The 23,434-nt window shown below is 41.4% G+C and overlaps 1 protein-coding gene across 9 annotated transcripts in view; it reads left to right on the top strand.

The window, feature by feature from the left end:
• The window catches only part of LOC109077571 (serine/threonine-protein kinase WNK2), a 68,538-nt gene that overhangs the window by 22,344 nt on the left and 22,760 nt on the right, over positions 1-23,434 (top strand). For 5 of the 9 annotated variants that reach the window (XM_042729045.1, XM_042729044.1, XM_042729043.1 and 2 more), the window contains exons 1-14: positions 561-652; positions 1,781-1,830; positions 1,946-2,104; positions 2,317-2,433; positions 3,016-3,186; positions 7,123-7,174; positions 7,261-7,341; positions 8,144-8,814; positions 10,847-10,904; positions 11,176-11,249; positions 11,348-11,500; positions 12,976-13,358; positions 14,099-14,316; positions 22,303-22,503. In XM_042729045.1, the coding sequence (XP_042584979.1) occupies positions 1,976-2,104; positions 2,317-2,433; positions 3,016-3,186; positions 7,123-7,174; positions 7,261-7,341; positions 8,144-8,814; positions 10,847-10,904; positions 11,176-11,249; positions 11,348-11,500; positions 12,976-13,358; positions 14,099-14,316; positions 22,303-22,503 (2,308 nt within the window). In that variant the 5' untranslated portion in view covers positions 561-652; positions 1,781-1,830; positions 1,946-1,975. Of the gene's footprint in view, positions 1-280; positions 653-1,780; positions 1,831-1,945; positions 2,105-2,316; positions 2,434-3,015; positions 3,187-7,122; positions 7,175-7,260; positions 7,342-8,143; positions 8,815-10,846; positions 10,905-11,175; positions 11,250-11,347; positions 11,501-12,975; positions 13,359-14,098; positions 14,317-22,302; positions 22,504-23,434 lie in introns of those variants that run through there. The other 4 variants (XM_042729047.1, XM_042729041.1, XM_042729040.1 and 1 more) reach the window with 2 other exon arrangements.

Raw genomic sequence — 23,434 nt, 5'->3', positions numbered from 1 at the left:
TCACACTGCCACCTACTGCACGACACTGGCGTGAAAGCCAATGTAAAATAAGGATTGGGATGGAGAGTCAGTACCGATAAGTAAAAAAAAAAATGGCCCTATCCTTGAGATCGGCTCAGGACATCCCTATAATTCTGTATTTATATTCAAATTCAAATTTTATGAATGTTTACCCAAAGGTCGTGGTTTCCAATTTATCTAACTATAGATTTGAAATTTAATTTAAATTAAATGAGTCTTACCTAATCATGTATTTTTAAAAAAATCTTAAATTTTTCAGGGAGTCTTGACCAGCCATTCCCAAACTGTTCACGTGGACCAGAACTCGTCCAGTAGCTCCGATCATGTCTGTGTTTCTCAGATGATGACACACCTGACTCCAGCTCCTGCCCTGAGCTCCAGCGTCCCGTCCCACAGCAGCCTTAATGCACCTCAGCCTCCCACTGTACCGCAGCTCTTGTCCTTCAGACCCGTCCTCGACACACTGGGCTCTGCTGTGCCCGTGGACCCAAACCAGGCTCCTCCTCAGTACTCCAGCCCAGCCTCTTTATCAAGCGTCCCACATTCAGGAGCCAGTACCAGCCTGAGCCAGCAGCACAGCAGTGTTACGCCAGCGCAGCAGCAGCACAGCACCACTGAAGTATGCTCTGAGGTGAAGCTCTTCTTCAAATGACAATCCCATAATACAGCGACAACCTCGAAACAACATTAGTGATGTGTACAGTACTTGCACTGCTCACTTGAAGGAAGTATTATTGCCGTTTACAACCATGTGATCATGAGTGGGGTGTTTTCACATTTCATTTTCAGAAACAAAATCAGAATTGTTTTTTAATTGCCAAGTGTGTGCAAACACAAGGAATTTGTTGTGGTTTTTTAGGAGCTCTCAGTACATGCATACATATGACATGAGAACAGAAAGAACATTTATATAAGACTAAAGAAAAAATAAATAATAATAATAATAATAATGCATCATGAATGGAACAGAACATTAATGTACAGATATGTGCATTATTTACTTGTATGTACAGCTGTATAAATAAAAATATGCATATGAAGAGTTTCAGAGTTCAGAAGTGCCGTCTGAAATTTTCTTCTAAAATGAGCATTTTTATCAGGCTTTTATGCTTATGTTCAGTTATTTCACTTTAATGGCAATAAAAAAAGAACCTATTCATTGCCATTAAAGTGAAATGACTGAACCTACACACAGGCGTCTGATAAAAATGCTCATTTTAGAAGAAAATTTCAGACGGCACTTTGAGCTTTTGCGTCTGAACTCTTCATATGTATTTACATAATATTTGAGAGTATATTTCTTAACTAGAGGAACCTAAAACCCTCAGATTACTCTCTGCCAGGACTGTCAGCAGAAATAATCCTTGCATATTTACATATTTTGATGTGCGTTTGTTTTTTCCAATGTCCACATGGACAGACTGTAGGTACATTGTAATAAATTTGAATTGCAGGAATAAATTTGTTTTGTATCATCAGTCTTAACAGTTATAAACAGTTTTGATGCTGCATTATCTAATAGTGTGTTCAAAATAAAGTGGCAGTAATGCACAGATTTGTGTAGGGAGCAGCAGGAGATAAAGATTATTATGATTGGAATTCATTCATTGGTTTAGTCCAATTAATGGACTGCCTTACCAAGCTTTTGTTAGTGCTGTGTATTTTTATGTTTATATTTAGCCTAGCAACACGTAAACGGCAGTCTCTGTTGGAATCATGTGCCATTGCTGTTGAACTCATTGCCTTCTGTGCACTTTAGGAGCATGTTCCTGATAAACAGACCGCAGCAGCTAGGTCCACGTATGACAGGTGTGTTTCTCTGTTCAGAGAGCAGTGCTGTATTCTCTTTTCATCTCGCATGCTTTCGGAGTTACAAACCTCATGCATGCAGAAGCTCAGTGATCGGACCTCTGCTCTTTTGCAGTATAAACTCAGAGCCACATCCGGTAAAGAGATGAGCGATGGGAACGAGGGCTCCGGCAGAGCTCGCAGTGAGTCACGAGTGCGAAAACCCAGTCGCAAAACGTCCCGCACGCGCTCCCGCCAAGACAAGATCAACAGACCCAAACTCAACATGATCAAAGTGAGTCACAGATGAAGAATGTCCAAACATGACGTTTAGATGCTAGCTGTCAAAAATAAAGGTCAGAGGTCAGACATGAGTGCTGGTTTGGACATTAGAACACCTAGAATAATTTTAAACATTTCTGTTAGTGTTGTCATGGTTCTTTCAGAGGCATTAAGGTTGTTTTTTTTGAAGTTTCTGTTGTTATGTTCTCTGTGACTGTGTTACAGGTGTGTGACACAGGAGACAAGATGGTGGAGTGTCAGCTGGAGACTCATAACCATAAGATGGTCACATTTAAATTTGACCTTGACGGAGATGCTCCAGAGGAGATTGCCACATATATGGTGAGATCTTCACCTCTACTTTCTCCCTCCCTCCTCATATGCCCTTCTCTTCTTCTGGCAAACTCCCAGAGAAGATGCATTTCAAACTCCTGTACTAAAGTTTATGGATGCTATCTTTCTTAATGTAAACGTGTGCTAGGACTTGGAGTAGGAATGGGGCACAATTTTTCAAATGTGCAAAACTGAGCATGCAGTAACATCTGATTATTTCATTATTATAAGCATATAAATGAAGTACTTTTTCATTTCATTAAAATACTTAAATTAACTCAAATGCTAGACTCTAAATTCTGTGTGGCTATAAAGCTGCTATATCCAGAACATGTTTTATTAATGTGTAAGGTTGCAACATTGCTTGGCAGACCTGAACTAACTCCACTTTTTGTTTGAAAAAATACCCCGCAACAAGTCTGTGAGCCTGTCAGAACACAACCATTTTTTGGAGAACCACTGCATTAATGCTTTATTGACACGTTCAGACACAGCTCATTGAATCATAATTGGTAGATGGGCGCACTGTATCTGCTTGTCCTGGATAGAAGAGTGGGCTCAAAGTGCTGGTTCTTGTTGATGTTCCTCCAGGTTGAGAATGAGTTTATTCTGTTGCTGGAGAGGGAGATGTTCATCGAGCAGCTGAAGGAGATCATGGATAAAGCTGAGGACATTCTGAACGAGGACGCTGAGGGTGAGAAGACCTCTGTCCAGACCTCAGTGCTCCGTCAGACGCCTGTCGCAGCAGACTCCGGCCCGCAGGTCAGGCCCAGTGCTTACTTAATACAGACATGCTTTAGATGGAAATGTAGCAGCTATCGTCTTTCCTCTACAGCCATAGTGCATGATTGAGGAAAATATCAGGGTTTTAGGGATCTCGATTCATTATTAATTCATGTGTATATATACTGTAAATATAAGGGTATAAAAATCTTTTGTTGAATGTCTTTTTTAAATTCAGTATTTGCTTGCATTCATTGTGTGTAATTATGCGAGTATCATTAAAAAAAAGGATGTAAGTTATTAACTTTTTAAATTTCTCATTTAAAAATCTAGAGTTTAATCATGTCTAAATATTTATTATATTTTAAAAATAAGTAAGCAGGTATGACCTGCAATATTCTAGATATATTTAGTAAAGAGCCATACAGGTAAGCCATACATTATAAGTAAGCAGTACCTGAGGTTTAAGAAAACCATACTAATGTTGCCTCTGCATCAGTCTCCAGAATAAAATGATACTGTAAATGTCATCGACGTAATAAACAATGCATAATATGGTGTAATGTTTACCAAAAATTGCTGCAAATACCTGTATACTTTTACATATTCTTAAGTTATTGAAAAATTGTTGATTTAATTTATTTGAACAAAACTGCAAACCATTAAAGTCTATGCAAAGTCAATTCTGAGAATTGTTTCTAAACACATTATAAAGGTTAGAAATGCATTGCTGACACTGGGTTTTTTGGGTGGGGCTAAAATCATGACTCGATGACGCAATGGAGCCGCTGAGCATGGCCCCTCCCCTAAGTCTATAAGAGGTGTGTTCTGCTTGAAGCAGCGCTGCGCAGACCGATCGTTGTAGGACATTAAAGTACAGTGAGAGCTCTAGAGAGCAGACGGCTCCTCATGCTTTTGAATCGTTCTCACGGTACTTTGTCATACAACGTTTGGTCTGTGCAGCGTTGCTTCAAGTCCAACACACCTAATAACTAGTGCACTAGCATCAGTGGTTCACCCACTAATTAGCAAGCTGCTGACTTTACCATTAGTTACTACAGTTTGCTAGCTAGCTATACCTTCTTAGTGTAAATGCATTATTACCTGGTTGCGATAATTTACAAAACAGTTTGTTCTCCTTATTTAAATAAGCTGCTAGAGGCAGTATCCATTCAGGTTGAAGCGGTATTTGACAGTTGCATTTTCATTCAGACCAAGTTTTCAAGTTTTCCCGGGTTTGCGCTCGCAACAAGTGGGCGGGCAATATGCTAATGTTTCATGTTTACGTCAAGATGAAACGGCTTGGGATTTGTTTTAAAAACGACTTGTTTCAATGATTCAGAGTGGACTCTTTCTTTTGAGAGACAAAAACTTTATACATGGTTAACTTTCAGATTTAAAGCTTTGCAGGATGTTTTCATTCACTTAGAGCTTCGTTACACACTGAATGAAAGCTCATTTTCAAAGATCTGTAATGGGGCACTTTAATATTGCATTACATGGACTTTAACAAAACCTTTGTCTCAAAATATATTTGGCAATTTTATTGATTCTCATTTGCTACATAAATCTATAACATTAAAGGGGACATCAGATGCAAAATTCGCTTTTACATGTTGTTTGGACATAAATGTGTGCTGGCAGTGTGTGAACACAACCACCCTACAATGATAAAACTCCCCCAGTGCTTTTTTTTTTAAATCCCCATAAATCATGTGCACTGTCTCAGATCAGGCGGTTCACAGATTCTTGGCTGAGTGATGTCTCACAGACCCAGGCTCCTCCCACGATTGTTGATTGACACTGGTGTTTTAGCATAGCTCCGCCCTGAGTGACTGTCATCAGTCCACCACTGTTTCACCGCCGGAGCAGATGTAGATGAGAATGACTCCTGAGTGATTGAAGTGTTCTGTTGTTCATGATGAATCCAGCTAAAGTAAACAGTCCTTCAGAGAGCGGCTCGGAAGAGAGGGGCGGGGTCAGCAGAGCTCATTAATATTTAAAGCAACATGCAACAAACGGGTCGCTGTGAACAGAGCTGTTTTTGACAGGGTTAAAAGAGTGTTTTTTACACTACCATTGAGAAATTTTAACCAAATTATGTTATAGACTTTTCTATATAATGTTGCTAAAAAGAATATTATTTTGTGTATTTGATGTAATTAAATATGTTTATGTGGTTTAAGGTTCAAAAAACACATTATTTTCCACATACTCGACATTATTGTTTCTCTTCTATGCCCCGCCTTCTGAAACACATTGATTTTTACAAAGTTCATCGTTCTGAAAAGTGAGGTGTGCTCTGATTGGCCAGTTATCCAGTGTGTTGTGATTGGCCGAATGCCTCAAGCGTGTGATGGAAATGTTACGCTCCTCACATACTCACAACAATCCACTTGTGCGACAAGACAGAAACATTAAAACCCATTACAAACAAGCCATTTGTTGCATCCAGTGGGGACATAATTACTGATTATAATGACTTATACTGTGTTTTTACATGTTGTGTTGCATCGCGCCACGTAAACATAAAACAATGTCTGCATTTGTGATCGGAGAAACGACAAACAAGCTCTACTCTACACCAGCGGTTCTCAATTCCAGTCCTCTCGCCCCCACCAGCTCTGCATATTTTTCATGTCTCTCTGTTAACACACCTGATTCAGATAATCAGTTAGAAGTGAGCTCCGTGCATGAACTGTGTTCCCATTGACATGCTCCCTACACAGTGTTCAGTGCTCCCTACTCCCTGAGCAGGGGAAATCTGTTGAAGTTTACCTCACTTCGGAACATTCATTCACGGATTTGCGCTGCGCAACGTCTTCACACACGGAGGAGTGTGACATCATATACTTCTGTAAATAAATACTTTTTAGATTCATGTCTCGCACACTTCAATGACCTTCGAATGGAACATATACATTCGCTTCGAACTGGAATCATGGCGGAATATCCTGTGATGTCCACTTCGCAGGGCACTTACGTTCGAATAGAACAAAAGTCTGAAGCTATAAGAGAAACACAAAATGTGCAGAGCAGGGGGGCAAGGACTGGAATTGAGAACCACTACTCTACACTGCTCAAAACTCCCGTTTGAATCATCAGTGACAAATCCTTTACATATGTAAACATACTTACAGACTGTGAGTCAGAACATTGTAGTCTTCTCTCCCAGGATCAGGAAACAGTCCTCCATAAAATTCACTGCACACATCTGAATATTTGGGCTGAACTGTTCTGGAACAGTGTTGTAAATACAACTTAACCACTGATTTCTAGTCATGTCCTCTTTTGGAAGGCCAAACAAATTATTTTCACTTTCACAATGAAACAGTGTCTCCACAACATGACGCCGGCAGCAACAGAGAGAATAAAAGTTACGCCTTCTTTCTTTGCGTGAACATTTGGGTGGCATTATGCAAATCTTCCCACATCATGATGTAGAGATGTGGAGGAGTGTTTAAACGAGGCGTTTTAGGAGGGTGTGGACAAGTCTTAACTTTTAGAAAGAATATCTCTTTGGGTTTGAGACTTTAGTCTTTGCAACTTTAGGGATCGTATCTATTCATGAACAGCTTGAAAGGGAAACACTCCAAAGAGAAAGGAAAACTTGAAATCGCATCATATGACCCCTTTAAGACCCTAACGAATCATATCAGCTTGTGGAAAATGGGCATCTGATGTCCCCTTTAAAACACATGATATATTAGATCAAATAAACGCAGAATCAACTTTATGTTGCTTTGTGTTGTGTCACGAATGTGCCACATTTCCTTGCATATAGTGAAACATGAATGTTTAGGAAAGTGCTGCGGTGTGGTTTGTGCCATCTAGTGGTTAAGAGGAAAATGAAATCAAACCCTGCTGTGTCTTTAGCTCTGTTGTACCCTACTCTGCAAATGTAAAGGTGAAGTGTGTAATTTCTGTGCCTCTAGCATCACCAAACAAACCGAATTTGTTGTGTTCTGTACTCAGGGGTCAAAACCTGAGCACATGCAGTCTGACCAGCTCGTCTATAAACAGAACGGTAAGACTCTGACACGTCATGTCCAACAGCTCTCACTGTAACTGCTGTAGAATGAGCATTAACTCACAGTCTGCCTTGACTTGCAGTGCTTCACACCGGAAGGCGCTGGTTCATCATCTGTCCTGTGGCGGAGACGGCCGCGCCTGATGGAGAAGAGGCCGCCGCGAGTAATTCAGCACACATGAACTAACGCTAAACATTAGGCATTTAACAATATTAAAATCTCACGATATGATAATATCTCGATATAAAGTCCATGATACAATATTTATTGTGATATTTAAAAAGAGACAAATTTTGTACATTTTAGTTAAATTCTTACAATAAAATCAATTCAATATACCAAAAAAAACAACTCAAACCCAATTTGTTAAGAAGACTTATATATTGTAAAACAATTGCATTGTAAAAAAAAAAAATAATAAAAAAAATATTTCATAGGTATTTTATTTTTGCTTTACCCTACAGTAAGAAAATTACAATACTTCTTTCCTAATTTCTACACTGGAAAGAGATATTTTGAATTTGGTCTGCAGTGATGTTACCCATTTAAACCACTAGCTGTCATTAATTCAAACTGCACTTTTATTTTTGTTGGCTTTTATTTTGACGGAAACGACAGTAGAGAACCAAGTGTGTGTTTTGGTTTGAAACACACAGCAAAAACAGACTTGATGAAGGGATTAAGCAATCATTCTTCCGGTTTTAGTTCATTTGACAGATACTGTGCCAAAGCATAATGGACCAAAACACAACTTTAAAGACCTTTTATGTTAGAATAAGAAGTTTAAATATATTTGAAAAATTACACTTTTTGCCCGGAAGACCTATCTTTTCATATCATCATGTGACCACGATAATATCGATACAATTTTGCTATCGCGATACCATGATGTTGATAATATCATCACATCCCTACTAAACATGCTTACAAATGATCATCTCACACTATTGCTTGTGTCTCTCCAGACCCAGAGAGCTCCTCTACATCTCAAACGCAGGATGTGAACACAGCCGGTGCCAAACCTCTGCAGAAACGACCATTGGTGCCACAGGCGTCCCTCTCTGAGGTTGCTCCGTCGGCCAAGGGCCCTCAGGCTGCCTGCGCAGCTGTGGTTCCTGACATCCCATGCTGCCCCATTGTGCCTCCTGTTTCGCTGGACGTCTCTGCTCAGAAAGCGGCGGGGGTCCCTCAGCAGCCGGTCGCTTACACCAGCAGCCCTGGCGCGGAGCCGCCCATCAGCCAGACCCAGACCCCGCCCGTGGTGCTGCTTCAGCCCTTTGCCACGCCCACTCCACAGGCTTCAGTCAGCAGCGGCCAATCACAGCCTCAGAGCCCCACCCATCAGCCTCAGAGCCCCACCCACCAGCCTCAGAGCCCCACCCACCAGCCCCAGAGCCCCACCCATCAGCCCCAGAACGCCCCGCCCCTGCAGCCAGGTGAATCGGATGGGGAAGGGCCGCCCAGGCTGGAGTTTGCAGACAGAACGATAAAGACTCTGGATGAGAAACTGAGAAACCTTTTGTACCAAGAGTACCACCCCTCGCAAACCACAAGCTCCGCCTCCGAGCCGCCCGGATCACCTCCGCTGTCCGGCAGTCAGGGCAGTGACGGTGCCGTGAGGAAAGCAGAAAAACTGGTAAAGTCAATCCTCATCGTATTCATTCACATTTACATTTAGTCATTTAGCAGACACTTTTATCCAAAGCGACTTATAAAAATAGAAGCAATAAAAATCAACAAAAGAGCAATGATATACAAGTGCTATAACAAGTCTCAGTTAGCCTAACGCAGTACACATAGCAAGGTTTTTTTTTAATAATAATAAAAAGAAAACAGATAGAATAGAAAAAGAAAAGCGCAAGCTAGTGTTAGAGGCATTTTTTTAAAGAATGGAATTAGAATGGAGAGTGCTAGAGTTAGAGGGTTAAATAAAGATGGAAGAGATGTGTTTTGAAGATGGCTAGGAAGTATAGTTTGTGTTAAACAATATGAGCTCTCAGCCCTTATGAAAATTAACCATGGTTATACTACCAATAGAAAATAAATAAAAACATGGTTACTATAGTTAAACCAGGGATGTCCAAAATACGAATATGTATACTTATGCAATGGAATAAAGTTTTTTATCTTTAATAAATTTGCAAAGATGTTGAAAACCTGTTATCAACTTTGCCACTATGGTGTATGGAGTGAAGACTGATGTGGAAAAAAGTCATTTAGAGCAGTTTAACATAAGGCTGCAACGTAAAACATGAAAAAAAAGAAGGGGTTTGAATACTTTCGCAAGGCACTACACACACACACACACACACACACACACACACACACACACACACACACACACACACACACACGTACAGTATATACATTAAAAACTTTAATCAGACTTGTCCTAAAACCACAAGACAACTTTGATTAACTTTTTTGATCTAGTTCAAATGTTGACTACTGTGTGTATATATATATATATACGTATATACCACAGTTCTTTCTGGTCCCTCAATCTGATTGGCTGATAAGAGTGTTGATATTAGAGTGATAACAGTGCTCCACCAACCACTTCACCGTTTGTGTCATTTCCGCTTGCCGTATTTCTCATAACGGACATGTGCAATGGTGGACGCCCAAATCCACTGTAATTTAAGAATAATATTGTGTTGTGTCAACGAATGTAGTTTTAAGAGCTTTCTAGGCGAGAATGTACTTGTTTGGACTTCAAATATGCGGTCTGTTAATTAAGATGCTGTATCAGATGCAGAAAATCATACTCACCATTTATCTCTCATAATACTCTATTATACATAATACACTGCTTTTACTACAGTAGTACAATAAGCTTATAAAGTGTCATGGAACCCTAAAACACATTTTTTGAGATGTTAACATATATGAACAGGAAAATGAATCAGTGTAAACAACAATAGCACTCGTTATGTCTATTATTAAGGCAAAAGTGGTTATATTTTATATAGCAACAGGCCTTTTTCACAAAACATATTAACCACAGTTTTCAAACATTAATCGGGTATGACGAAACAAGGGAAAATCTTGTCATGATATTTCGACGCATACGCTTTCTACTTAAAAAAATGCAAGAATCGCAAACAAACAAAATATCACATTAAAGAGCAATAAAATCGGCATGCAACAAGTGTTATATGATAAGTACAAAAATTAAAACATTAAAAATAAAGTGAAAACACTGTATATTCCGAGTATTTATCCAGCAATAAGCAGCCGTGGGCACGTTCTCAGTTAAAAGAATCTATTTAACATTAGACGAAACCCTACCATATGTGTGATCTTCCATTTTAACATGAACATTATATAAGTGAGCCGTTTCCTACTCTTTTTCTCTTCCTGATTTCACATGAAATTCAGAATAAATCTTTTGTCTTTTTAATAGAACCAGTTCTGAATAATAACCAATTCTGGCCATCAACCCTAGACCTGAGGTTACATAATAATATTAATGTTTATTTTATAAAGTGCATTTCTACAAACTCAAGGGAGTAGAAATGGCCAAGTAAACTGTACAGCAGTCAACTGGTTGCCTTCATTCCTGTTATTTCTGAAGAGAGTTTGTCCATGTTAATTCTGTAGGAAATAATTTTGTTATACCATATTTCTCAGGTTTTCTTTTTTTTGTTTTTTTTGTTTTTTTGTAGCCGCAGATTCCAGAGAGATCCGACAGTCTCGGGACCTTGAGTGATTCTGCTGTCGCCCGTAAGTGTGTGTGTGTGTGTGTGAACGTGCTAATCTCTTCCCCGTGTCGGTGCCGAACGGTTATAAAAATGTTAGTGAATGGTTCCAGTTATGTTTCTATGATTAGGAACCGTTCTGGGCCTGTAATTCAGCACGGAATGGAATGACGGCTCGACGGTGGAAGACCGGTTCGAGACTCTAGATATGTAGACGTACTGCAGACTACAAGAATTGTCACTATTGACAACTGTTATTGTTGTGCTTTCTTTCTTTTTTCCCAAATGTCGATCAGCCTTCAAAAGACTTCTGACCAGAAAAGACTCCGGGTCCGCTTCTGATACACACACATCCAAGAGCCACTTCCAGGTTATCACTGATTTTGTTTGTTTGTTTGTGAGTGATATATATGCTTCTCTGAAATGACTGGTCACAGTTTGACAGCGTTCTGTGTTTGTGCGCTGCAGATAGTGCCAACAGATTCAGACGTGTCTTCTCACGATGGTGGAGATCACGTGATTGATCTTGAATCTGCAGCTGTTCCTGTAATCCAGAACGGACACAGATCCACATCGAAGTCACAAAGCAACCGTTACTCGGCACCTCCTGACTTATATCAGGTTTGTCTGAACAAACGAATCTTTTTTTCAAGTCATTTCGTTCATTTCAGCAGAATATATTTAAAATGTTACGTTAATAGCCAAATTCCACAACACATCTATTTAAGCGTTGTTTTGAATAAACAATAAAACTATAATGCAATCAAGGCCAGATTATGAGAAACAGAAATGATTAATTAATTGTTTCAGGTTCCGCAGTCTGTTAGTTTCCCTCCCCTCCTGATCTGTATCGTTCATCCTTCTGTCCCGTCACCTTCCCATCAACTGAAGCTGTGCAGTCTGTACCAGAAACAGAAAGAATTCCTTCATCTCTCGAGTCTTTGGGTTCGAGTCGTTCCTTCGTTTGTCACGTGCACACTTCCTGGCTCAGTATCTTAAATACAAACATTACATATTGTTAACTGTGTGCTGTTATTATACAGTATGTATCTTTGCTTTACCAGAGGGATTTTTCATCATCGTACGGATGAAGTTTAAAGCTTCTTTATTACCACATTCAATGTTAACCATCATGACAGAAATTCACAAATGTATTAAATTGTGAGAAATAAAAAGCTACAATCTGAGACCAGAAACACGACTGTAAACATGTTACGTTGACAGTTAGGAAGGATGACAGTTATTAACTAATTTCTGTATCCAATACTGCCATCATCTCATATCACGTCACTTTTACTTACTTTGAGCAGCAAATCATCATATTAGAATGATTTCTGAAGATCATGTGACACTGAAGACTGGAGTAATGATGCTGAAAAAATTTAGGAAGGTGTTTGCCACACGTATTACACTGTCGCATCCATGCCTTGTAAAAATTGTTACTGAGCAACTGACGAGTAACACAGTTTTAGCACATATTTTCTTCCCTTGCAGTTTGAACCCTGGCTAAGGAGCTTGTGCAGTTTATTTACTTATCGTCTGAGGCCATTTCGTCATTTCAATCATACAGTACCCAGCAACAATCACCCCTTCCACTTCTCAACAGAGACATGCGATGCAGTACTAAACAGTCTCTCGCTGTCGGTGCTTGTAATGATTTTTGCGTCTTTCTCGGACAGTTTTAAATGCTTAAACGCTGCCGACATGCTTTGCATTATAAAGAGTGCGCGTCTCTCACTCTAGGGTGAGTGCTATTTGATCACATCACCAAAAATATCATTGTTCGGTATAATTTATTCAGTCTTTTCGCTTATTCTGACAAATAATTTTGCCTGCCGAACATTCGGTGTAACATGATAAAGTCGTGTGACAGCAATGTAGCGCAATACTTATTGAAATGTTATTGTTTCACATACTGTAGTAGACGGTATGCTGTACAGTATTACATTCTAAACACAGAATCCATCAGTTAAATGTTTTATTTATTTATCAATATTTAGTCATTTATTTTTAGGTATTTGCATGCATTTTGCTCTATTGTTCGTGAGTCTGACATCATCATTTACATTCGTTTTTTTTTTTGTTTTTTTTTTCAGGACACAACTACTTCCTTTTCAGAGGCCAGACCCACAATGCCTTGCGCTCAGAGCTCGTTGTCAGCGGACGGGATGGTGCAGTGCTTGTCCTCGGACACCGGAGAGGAGGATCAGAGTGAGACTCTGTCCACTAAGCCCTCGTCTCTGGCTCCTGCCCAGTCAGAGTCAGGCGGCGGGGACTTCATGAAGCGGGCAGTGGCGTTCCTCCGGCGCTCGGGACACAACAGCAGCGTCCAAAGCTCCGACTCGCCCCCTTGTCCTCTGGTGAATGGACACGCCCATTCGGTTAGCGGCCACGCCCACTCCGCTTACATCAGCAGTGATAATGACTCTGAGCTTGAGGACGCTGATATGAAACGAGAACTGCAGAAGCTGAGAGAGAAGTGAGTAAAGAAACATTGATCAAATCAAAGAGCTCCAGTAAAAACTGCCTCAAAAAGGCCTCATTTACCACCACTGAACCTCCTTCATTTCCTAATACAGGTGCTTGGTCTTAAAAATACTCTAAAATTATGCTCAAGTGAAAGTAGTTATTCAGTGAAATTTTTACTCAATTAAAAGTACAAGTATCTGGCCAAAAACATACTTAAGTAAAAGTAAAACAGTACAACTTCAAACTGTAGTTGAGTATTAAAAAGTACAAGTACCCTAACAAAAAAATAAATAAATACATAAATAAAAAACAACATCTCAGTGAAAAGTGAAAATTTCTTAAAAATACACTGAATAAAATGTTTTGTCAGACAGGTTTGGTTAAAGGGAGAAAACAAAAAACAATGGCTGTAGGTCAAAACATCTATCTAGACAACAACATTTTAAATGTGGCGAAGTGGAACTCAAAAACTGCAGCCCATTACATTTTTTTTTTTGCATTTTTTTTTTAACTTGAAAAAAAAATATATTTTTTTATTATTATTGAGAAATGTAATAAATTAAAAGTACAAGTAGTCAGTTTAAATTTTACTCAGGTATTTTAGACCACTGACAATTCATCAGTGCACATTTATGTTTCATCGCAATTAAATAATTGTAATAATTTACTTTCCGTTTTTGGCTGATGTTATTATACCTGTCATATAGACACCCTCACTAAATAAGAGAACACAATGTTTGATGTCTGCAGGCACATGAAGGAGATCTCCGAGCTTCAGGCTCATCAGAGAGGAGAGATCGAGCAGTTGTACTCTCGGTTAGGTCGACCAGTTCCTCCCAGCATGGGCTTCTTGCATGCAGTGCCGCCTACAGGCCGTCGCCGCAGAGCCTCCAAACACAAGCTGAAGGGTAGCCGACTGCTCAATCCCATGGTGCAACATCTTAGGAACAACCGAAGCAACCCCTCTAGTATGTATGCAAGAGTTTGTGTGAGCCGGAGTACCAGCTTTAAAATCACAGACACCAATATATTTTGGACCCCTGAGGAACATGGCCAAGAGAATGCTATCTGGCTTCTGTTAAATTAAGTGTATTTAAAATGTAACTAGTATCTAAAGAAAATGTACATGTTTGGTCTGCAAAACTTGGCACCACTGTGCACATTTTATTATCAATTTGATTGCTTAAAGTAATAGTACAGCTTTCCCCAACAAGACACATGATTTGAGGAATTATTAATGTCTGAAGCACCAACGGTGCAGAGCATGGTTCATGTCAAAGTTTAACTTTTAAGATTAGTGATATTTTTCCAACAGTCTCACTTTAGGTATGTGTGTGTATTAGAACCCTACCAATATACAGGTCCTTCTCAAAAAATTAGCATATTGTGAAAAAGTTAATGATAAAAATTAAACTTTCATATATTTTAGATTCATTGCACACCAACTGAAATATTTCAGGTCTTTTATTGTTTTAATACTGATGATTTTGGCATATAGCTCATGAAAACCCAAAATTCCTATCTCAAAAAATTAGCATATAATGAAAAGGTTCTCTAAACGACCTATTAACCTAATCATCTGAATCAACTAATTAACTCTAAACACCTGCAAAAGATTCCTGAGGCTTTTAAAAACTCCCAGCCTGGTTCATTAATCAAAACCGCAATCATGGGTAAGAGGTTAACCCAGAAGGCCATCATTGACACCCTCAAGCGAGAGGGCAAGTCACAGAAAGAAATTTCTGAACGAATAGGCTGTTCCCAGAGTGCTGTATCAAGGCACCTCAGTGGGAAGTCTGTGGGAAGGAAAAACTGTGGCAAAAAACGCTGCACAACGAGAAGAGGTGACCGGACCCTGTGGAAGATTGTGGAGAAGGACCGATTCCAGACCTTGGGGGACCTGTGGAAGCAGTGGACTGAGTCTGGAGTAGAAACATCCAGAGCCACCGTGCACAGGCGTGTGCTTTTGAACCAGAAACAGCGGCAGAAGTGCCTGACCTGGGCTACAGAGAAGCAGCACTGGACTGTTGCTCATTGGTCCAAAGTACTTTTTTTTTTTTCGGATGAAAGCAAATTTTGCATGTCATTCGGAAATCAAGGTGCCAGAGTCTGGAGGAAGACTGGGGAGAAGGAAATGCCAAAATGCCTGAAGTCCAGTGTCAAGTACCCACAGTCAGTGATGGTCTGGGGTGCCATGTCAGCTGCTGGTGTTGGTCCACTGTGTTTTATCAAGGGCAGGGTCAATGCAGCTAGCTATCAGGAGATTTTGGAGCACTTCATGCTTCCATCTGCTGAAAAGCTTTATGGAGATGAAGATTTCGTTTTTCAGCACGACCTGGCACCTGCTCACAGTGCCAAAACCACTGGTAAATGGTGTACTGACCATGGTATTACTGTGCTCAATTGGCCTGCCAACTCTCCTGACCTGAACCTCATAGAGAATCTGTGGGATATTGTGAAGAGAAAGTTGAGAGACGCAAGACCCAACACTCTGGATGAGCTTAAGGCCGCTATCGAAGCATCCTGGGCCTCCATAACACCTCAGCAGTGCCACAGGCTGATTGCCTCCATGCCACGCCGCATTGAAGCAGTCATTTCTGCAAAAGGATTCCCGACCAAGTATTGAGTGCATAACTGAACATAATTATTTGAAGGGTTGACTTTTTTTTTTGTTGTATTAAAACACTTTTCTTTTATTGGTCGGATGAAATATGCAAATTTTTTTTGAGATAGGAATTTTGGGTTTTCATTAGCTGTATGCCAAAATCATCAGTATTAAAACAATAAAAGACCTGAAATATTTCAGTTGGTGTGCAATGAATCTAAAATATATGAAAGTTTAATTTTTATCATTACATTATGGAAAATAATGAACTTTTTCACAATATGCTAATTTTTTGAGAAGGACCTGTATAGTTTTGCCGATATTATCGGCCGATATGAGCCTGTATACCAATATACCAATATATCGGCGAATAGGCCGCCGATATGAATATTTAAATTTTTTTTACAGAACATATAAAGCAGATAAAATGCTTGAAATGGTATAACTACTTCGTTTGTCCAGCAGAGCACGCACCATTGTTTGCTGCTGGCGACCTGGATGAAACGCTTTAAAGCTTAAGTCTATGGAAAACCATTGAAACTTTGAACGGCTATACCTCCGTAATGGCCACACCAAATTGGGGGATCCCTTCAGCTTGAGGAACCCTCTCGAATGCAATCGAGTGTACATCTAGAGGCCCTCTTTCGAATGAGACCACCCCCGCGTCGATAACCCCCGGGGTTCGGGAGTTACGGGTGGTTAAATTTGCAGTCCGGCACCGACCAATCTAGTGATCCCGGGGGCTTAATAATGAACTTCAGACCCATTTTGGATAATAAAGTTTATTGTTAAATTGTTAAATGCCCTCCCTCAATTACTCTGTCACATCACAAGTGTTTGATCATCACATTTGAGTGATCATTGCAAAAGATGTGTTTATGTATATATATTCTGTTTATGTATATACTGTATTCTATATATATAGTACCAGTCAAATGTTTGGATACACGAATGGGAAAGTGTCCAAACTTTTGACTGGTACTGTACTATAATATATACAAAGAATGTCGGACGATATATCGATTTTTTTTTTTACTCCCTAATATCGGTATCGGCCCCAAAAAAACACATGTCGGTCGGGCTGTAGTGTGTGTGTGTGGTAATAGGTATTTTTACCTTAGCAACCATTGCTAATAATAATAAAAAAAAAATTGTTTAAAGTTGACAATTGAATAATTTAAAGTTCCCTTCCGAGGGACCTTCAAACTGGGGTCACTATGGGGAACGCTTTCAGCGTGACTGGTGTCTAAAGCGTGCATTTAAACACGACAATAACATTGGCTGGTGACAGCCTGTGACATCATCACCCGACGCCACCACAGTATAAAAGGGCACCGGGAGAACATGCCATCCTCTTCTTCGTCTTCAGGACTGTTTTGCTTGAAGCGTGCATTTCCGGTAAGAATGATAACTCTTCTTTACCATGGCGAGCACTAGGAAGGCGTTTAAGAAGTGTGTGGATCTGTGTCCATATTATTTGATACCTGATGACTCACACAATCTTTGCATCTTTTGTTTGGGCGAAGAGCACGCGTGCGATGCCCTCGAGGGGGCAGTTTGCGTGCACTGTGAGCTTTTTTCTATACAGTCATCAGCTCCCCGTGGTTAAGGACCCTCCGTTGCTTAGGCATGGAGAAAATGAGCTTGTGGGGATCGCAGGTGGACCTGGCTGATGAGTTAAAAGAGGGGTTTTCCCTTTTGCGCTCATCAGTCACGGACGAGAGTGAGCTGCTGGACGACGATGCTATCTCTCTTACATTGTCTGATCCAGCAGCTAGTGCTCTGCTGGCTCCAAGCCAGGATGAGCAGGAGATGTCAGATGAGGACAAAGAAGTCAAGACTGAGTCCTCCCAATCCTCCTGCCCCATGTATGATGAGCTTCTTGAGGTTATGGATCACGCCATGGTAAGGCTTGACTTGCCATGGAAGTGGGCCAAGAAAGGTGACGCCTCGAGGTGGAGTTCGAGAAGGCTTGGAAAAATATATTCTTGTCTCACATCCATAGATTCCAGCATACTAGTTATACTAACATTGAGGGGATGCGTGAGAATGGTTATGAGAAAACACCCCCTTTTAAAGACAAACTGGCCTGCTATCTCTCTATGGGGGAGACATCTTCCCTTAAGGCTCCCTCCCTGCCGTCCAAACCCCTTCAGGATACATCTTGAATGGCAGGGCATAAGCGGCAACACGTCAGGCTGCAGCCTCGTTGCACACCATGGCAGTGCTTCAGGCTTATCAGGCTGATCTGCTAAAAGACATGGATAAGGGTCAGTCTATCCCCTGATGAGGTGGCTGAGTTGCATTGCACCACAGATCTTGCTCTCTGTGCCACTAAGCAGGCTGCCACTGCCATTGACAAATCCATGGCGGCCATGGTTGGTTATGGAGAGATATCTGTGGGTGAATCTGGTGGATATCGGGTCGAAAGAGAAGGGCTTTCTTCTTGATGAGCCAGTTTCCCCTTCTGACCTTCAGGTCTGAGCCTGAGCAACAAAGGGGTCCTGGCCCATCTCAACTTAAGGATCAAAGGCAGGCTCAGAAGACTACTTTTGTGACTCGCGCCCCTCCCCCACCTGCAGGTAGGGTTCAAAAGGGGCATGGGTCTAAGGGTGTCAGACAAGATTTGAGGGAGGTGATCCAGACTAGGCATCTCAATGCTCTCGTCTGGACCAGAGTAAAACCTGAACCATCTACTCACCTTCCCCTGAGAGTATTACATCTGCTCTAATCTTCCTCTCCTTAATCCCCCTAAAAAGCTTCCCTTCTGACTGAGGTTAGGTAGGAGCCTCCTGCACTTGCATTGCAGTTGCTTATGCTAGGCCTGTGATGCTTTGGTTAGTCTCTATGTCTCATAGAACTACCTACTGATGGTCCGGACCCCAGTGCTCTTTCGGAGTTCGCCTCCAGCCTGTATCCATGTGCCTGAGTCATGCGCAGGAGCCATGGTTTGTGAGTACGATCCATTTCATCTACTCTACTGCTAGTTCTTGTGTATTCAATACTAGCTTTTTCTGCAGTGCTACTTGGACCTGTTCTGTTTTCTGACTTTTAAGTTTGACCCCCGTTAAGTCAGGACCTCCTGCTGTTGACCGATTACAGTGATGGTTTCACTCATTGGTACTGGATTCAGGCTGGTGATAGCCCTTATCTTCGGCTTGGACACGCAGCCTGGGCTTCTGCGGAAGCCTCCCAGCATCAGGTCCACAGTATAATGTTGCAATCTCAGGACCTGCGAGTCATTCTTGTGGGCCAGTACTCTTCTGAGTACTAGTATCGAGATTGAGAGCATGAGACCATGTCAAGCTGCACTAGTGGACTGTCTCTTATTGGGCCCTGCTGGGATACCCCTTCTAATCTAGTGCCTCCTTCTGGTCGAGCTGAGAATTTCTCCCCTCACTGTGAGGGTTAGCTATGAGCCGCTCCTAGTATGTGCTGTAAGGGCCCGCCTCAGCTTGAGAGCAGAGAGCGCTGCTCCCGAAAAACTTGAGTGTTAGGCCCATTTCTGTCACCTCTTTGGTCAGTTGCCTTTATGCCGGGACCCTGTTGTTCCCTTTAGAAATGTGTGATCCGCTTCTAGCAGGATCCCATTGCTGATGTCCCATTTACATTCTATCTGCTCCCCAGACATGGCTGTGCTCCCCTCACTGCGAGAGGGTCCCCTTGAGCTCGTCGGTCCTGGGCAGACTGGGTGAGTCCTCCTCTCTACTTGAGAGTTAGGTCCTCTGACCCTAGGCTATTGATCGTTTTGGTCGAGCTAGGTTCCTCTCTCTTCCCACTAGGGGTTGAACCCTCCGCTCTTGAGCTTTGTGGCAGTGACATCAGGTAGTTGGGCTGCTTGCTGCCTCCCTGATAAGCTGCCTCTATTTGGGTCAAGCCAGGCAGTGCTCCCCCCACCCCAGAGGGTTGTCTTTGAGCCTAGCGATTGAGCGTCTGTGGACTTCTCTCATTGAACCCACCGCTCGTTTGAGCTCCATTGAGTAGCAGCCTCAGGTTGTTAAGCCTCTCTCTGCCTCCCTGTTCAGCCACTCTCCTTGTGGGTTGAGCTTAGCAGTGCCCTTGGGGGTTTCATGAGCACGCCCCTCTCGATCTGAGTCCCACTTCTATTTTTGAAGTTGGGCCTCCGCTCTTTTGAGCTCCGGATAACAATCATGCCAGGGGGCTGGACCATCTCCTGCCTCCCTGGCAGGTTGCTTGTTAAGTGAGCTAGCTGTGCTCCCCTCACCATGAAGGGGCTCTTGCAAGCGCACTGCTTCCTGTCCGGGCATCTGTGAGCAGATGCTTTGGATTCTGTTCTGTGAGCATACCACAGTCACGTTGGGCCCCTGGGTGTTAATACAGCCTTGTTTACCCCATAAGCAATGGTGTTTCTAAATCCATGCTATGGTAAGTGCACACGCTGAGCTTCTGTGCACTTTCTAAAATCAACATTGTTGTAAGTGTGTATGCTAAGCTCTCTCCGCGCTTTCTAAAATCCTTTCTCTGGGTTGGTTTAGGCCCCGGTTCACTCAACTTATGTATATCTGCTGATACATTTCTGAGCAGGGTGCTGCTACCAAAGATCTGTCAAGTCAGTTCTTTGAGCAGGTTTATTCAGAACCAGCGGTAGCCCTGAACAGGTAAGTTCTTTTAGGGTATGCAGCTCAGGCCCTTGGCTGAAGGGGGATAATGTCACTGACAGCTGTCAAGACGTCCATTGGGGCAACTCCAATGGCAATGGTAGAGTTGGTACTTAGTGCTTGCCATGGTTTCTGGCATGCACTCCTCTCATGGTGGTGTGGGTATACCATTCTATATAGTGACCCCTAGAGAATGCAGTTTGAAGTTCCCTCAGAAGGGAATGTCTCGCGTTACGTATGGAACCATGGTTTCATGAGAAGGGAACGAGACACTGTGTCCTCTAGTTCCCTTGCCATGCTTCAGAAATAATCTTCTGATGAAGAAGTGAATGATGTGTTCTCCCGGCACCCTTTTATACTGTGGTCATGCCGTGTGATGACGTCGATGTATAATATGATAGTCAAGTATTATTTAATGATATAACTTTAGTATTTAGAATTTAAACTTAATAACCATGTATGCATATTAGTCATTTTAACTGAACTTAGGAATAGTGGTGTTGCTTTTTTGGTCATTCAGTGTTTCTGTAAAAGAAAATTGGGAAGAAACTCACAGAAATACTGATAAGATAATGATACGAATTATACTAATAAGAACTGTATGAAATGCACTAAGGATTAACGATCTGCTGGATTTATGAATATTAATCAGGCTGTGTGAATTCACTTGAACTGATTTGCTGAAATCAAAACAGGGACAATAATAGGTGAGCACCAGCCAATGAGATTGCCGTTTGTGCATTAGTCCCGTCCACTACCGGAAAACCCGGCAGTTCTTAAAAGCTGAAAAAATCCAAATGAACTCCGTTATTTTGACAGGAAACTACAACAAAGAATATTGTTTACATGTAGCACGTCAATTCTCTTTCTCTCTCTCTCTCTGCGTGTGTGAGAGAAGGTGACGGCGCATCGTGCGCCTTCACACTAGAGTTTACAGTACGTCAAATACAGGTGCGCTGCGCATCCATTCAGAAAAACCAAAAAACTATCAAAGAACACTTAAACTATAAAGAACTCAGTCAGAGTTCGGTCAGAGAGTGTTCGTGAGTGAAAATATATCTGTGTTAAACTTATACTTGGCCTTCAACTCACACACTGGCGAGTAAAATCTGAGAATTTATTAGCCATTGGCTAAAATAAGACATAATTTAGTTGCCAGTATGAAGATTTAGTCGCATATGCGAGTGATTTACTCGCAATGTAGAGGGTTGCCATGTTATTGTCGTGTTTAGATGTATGCTTTAGACACCAGTCACACTGAAGGTGTTCCCCATAGCGACCCCTACAGGTCGCAGTGTCTCGTTCCCTTCTCAGGGATCCATGGTTACATACGTTACCAGAGATGCTTTATGCTTTGACTGAATATCAGAAGTTGCTACCAAGATTTTTGTAAGTTTGATCATTTAGAAAAGATATAGCATTCTGAGTCAGAACAGCATGAAGGTCTGTGCCAAGTTTGGTGGTCATTGTTTGAAAGCTCTAGGATGCTGTAGAAGCATAAATTGTAGCTCAGTGTGTTGGCTTGGCAAAGTAATTATAGTAATAATTGTACAAATAATACTATTTCCAGATATGCAGTCTACTCCAGTTTTGTGAAACCTGTGCAACTTTGTATTTTAATTTGTTTAAATTCTTTTAAACTTTAATCCACCAATATTTAAGATCCTCTAAGCAAATCACACTACAAAAGGCCAGATTTGTCACTGTCAACCCTCTGTGTTCTCCTGTAGCTGAGACGTGCTCCAGTGTGTCAGGGTCTCCAATCAAGAGCTCAGTTCTGGGTAACAGCTCAGTGGGATCCAGCACAGCCACGCTGAGCCCCGTGTCAGAACCGCTGGAGCCAGTCCAGACTCAGCAGCCCTGCTCGCTCAAGGGCTCTCTGTCCTCTGACAACATCTACGGCCCCACCACACACACACCACCCCGACAAGGTGAACACACTCACACGGCTGTTGTCTACAATAGCCTGTCAAGCATATGCTGCTGTACATATTTGCTGTAAATGCATCTGCCACTGCCCTAACCAGCCACAATGCAACAAATGTCTAGTGTCCACTGGCCTCATGGAAAGCAAAATGCATCATGTACAGTAGTAACACAAACACAGCCTATTACATCATATTTGATAATGGATACAATTATGCGAAGCAAGACTTTAATGTTTGGAGCTGCCCTAATCAACACACATAGAAACCAAACCATATGATTTATTGTTTAATATGCATTCCGCCTGGCTTGGATGCAGTGTGACAGTCATTTATAGTTGATATGCAGAAGACAAAGGTGTCAGAGTTGCCTTTCTGAACGGTGTATAATGTTCTAAATTATCATGTCTTTCTCCTTCTATGTTTTTTTGTCACGCATATCTCACTCACACACATGGGATTATTACCGACTTTCACAGTATCTCATGTGCACTCCACTCATTTACTTCGTTTAAATGGAGTCAACTGGAATGTGACATTTAAACGGCTGCCTAATGGCTCAGTCACACAACATGATTTCATGAACAGCAAAGAAAGTTTTAAGGATTGCATACTGCCATCATTCTTATGGATCAGTAGACATTTTCACACATTTAATTATTGCCATAAATATTTTTATTATGAGGTCATGCGTGAGCAGAAAAGCAATTGATCTTATGTATTTCAAGGAGTTGGGTCATTGCCACAAAATTTCTGTATTTGTCGAGTGTAATCTGTAATATGAACACTTTTTGCCAGAGATGTGGTACAAACTGCACATACTCTGTTTGTGGTGGTGCTTACACAGCAACCTAAGTTTGAATCCGGCTCATGTCATTTCATGATTTCATCTGGTGGCTGGTGGAATGACCCCCAATCTCAATTCGAAACATCCGAG

This window comes from Cyprinus carpio, chromosome B8 (assembly GCF_018340385.1).
Source record: "Cyprinus carpio isolate SPL01 chromosome B8, ASM1834038v1, whole genome shotgun sequence".
Taxonomy (NCBI): domain Eukaryota; kingdom Metazoa; phylum Chordata; class Actinopteri; order Cypriniformes; family Cyprinidae; genus Cyprinus; species Cyprinus carpio.
Note: the sequence above shows the minus strand (reverse complement) of the source record. Positions and strands in the feature narration are given on the sequence as shown.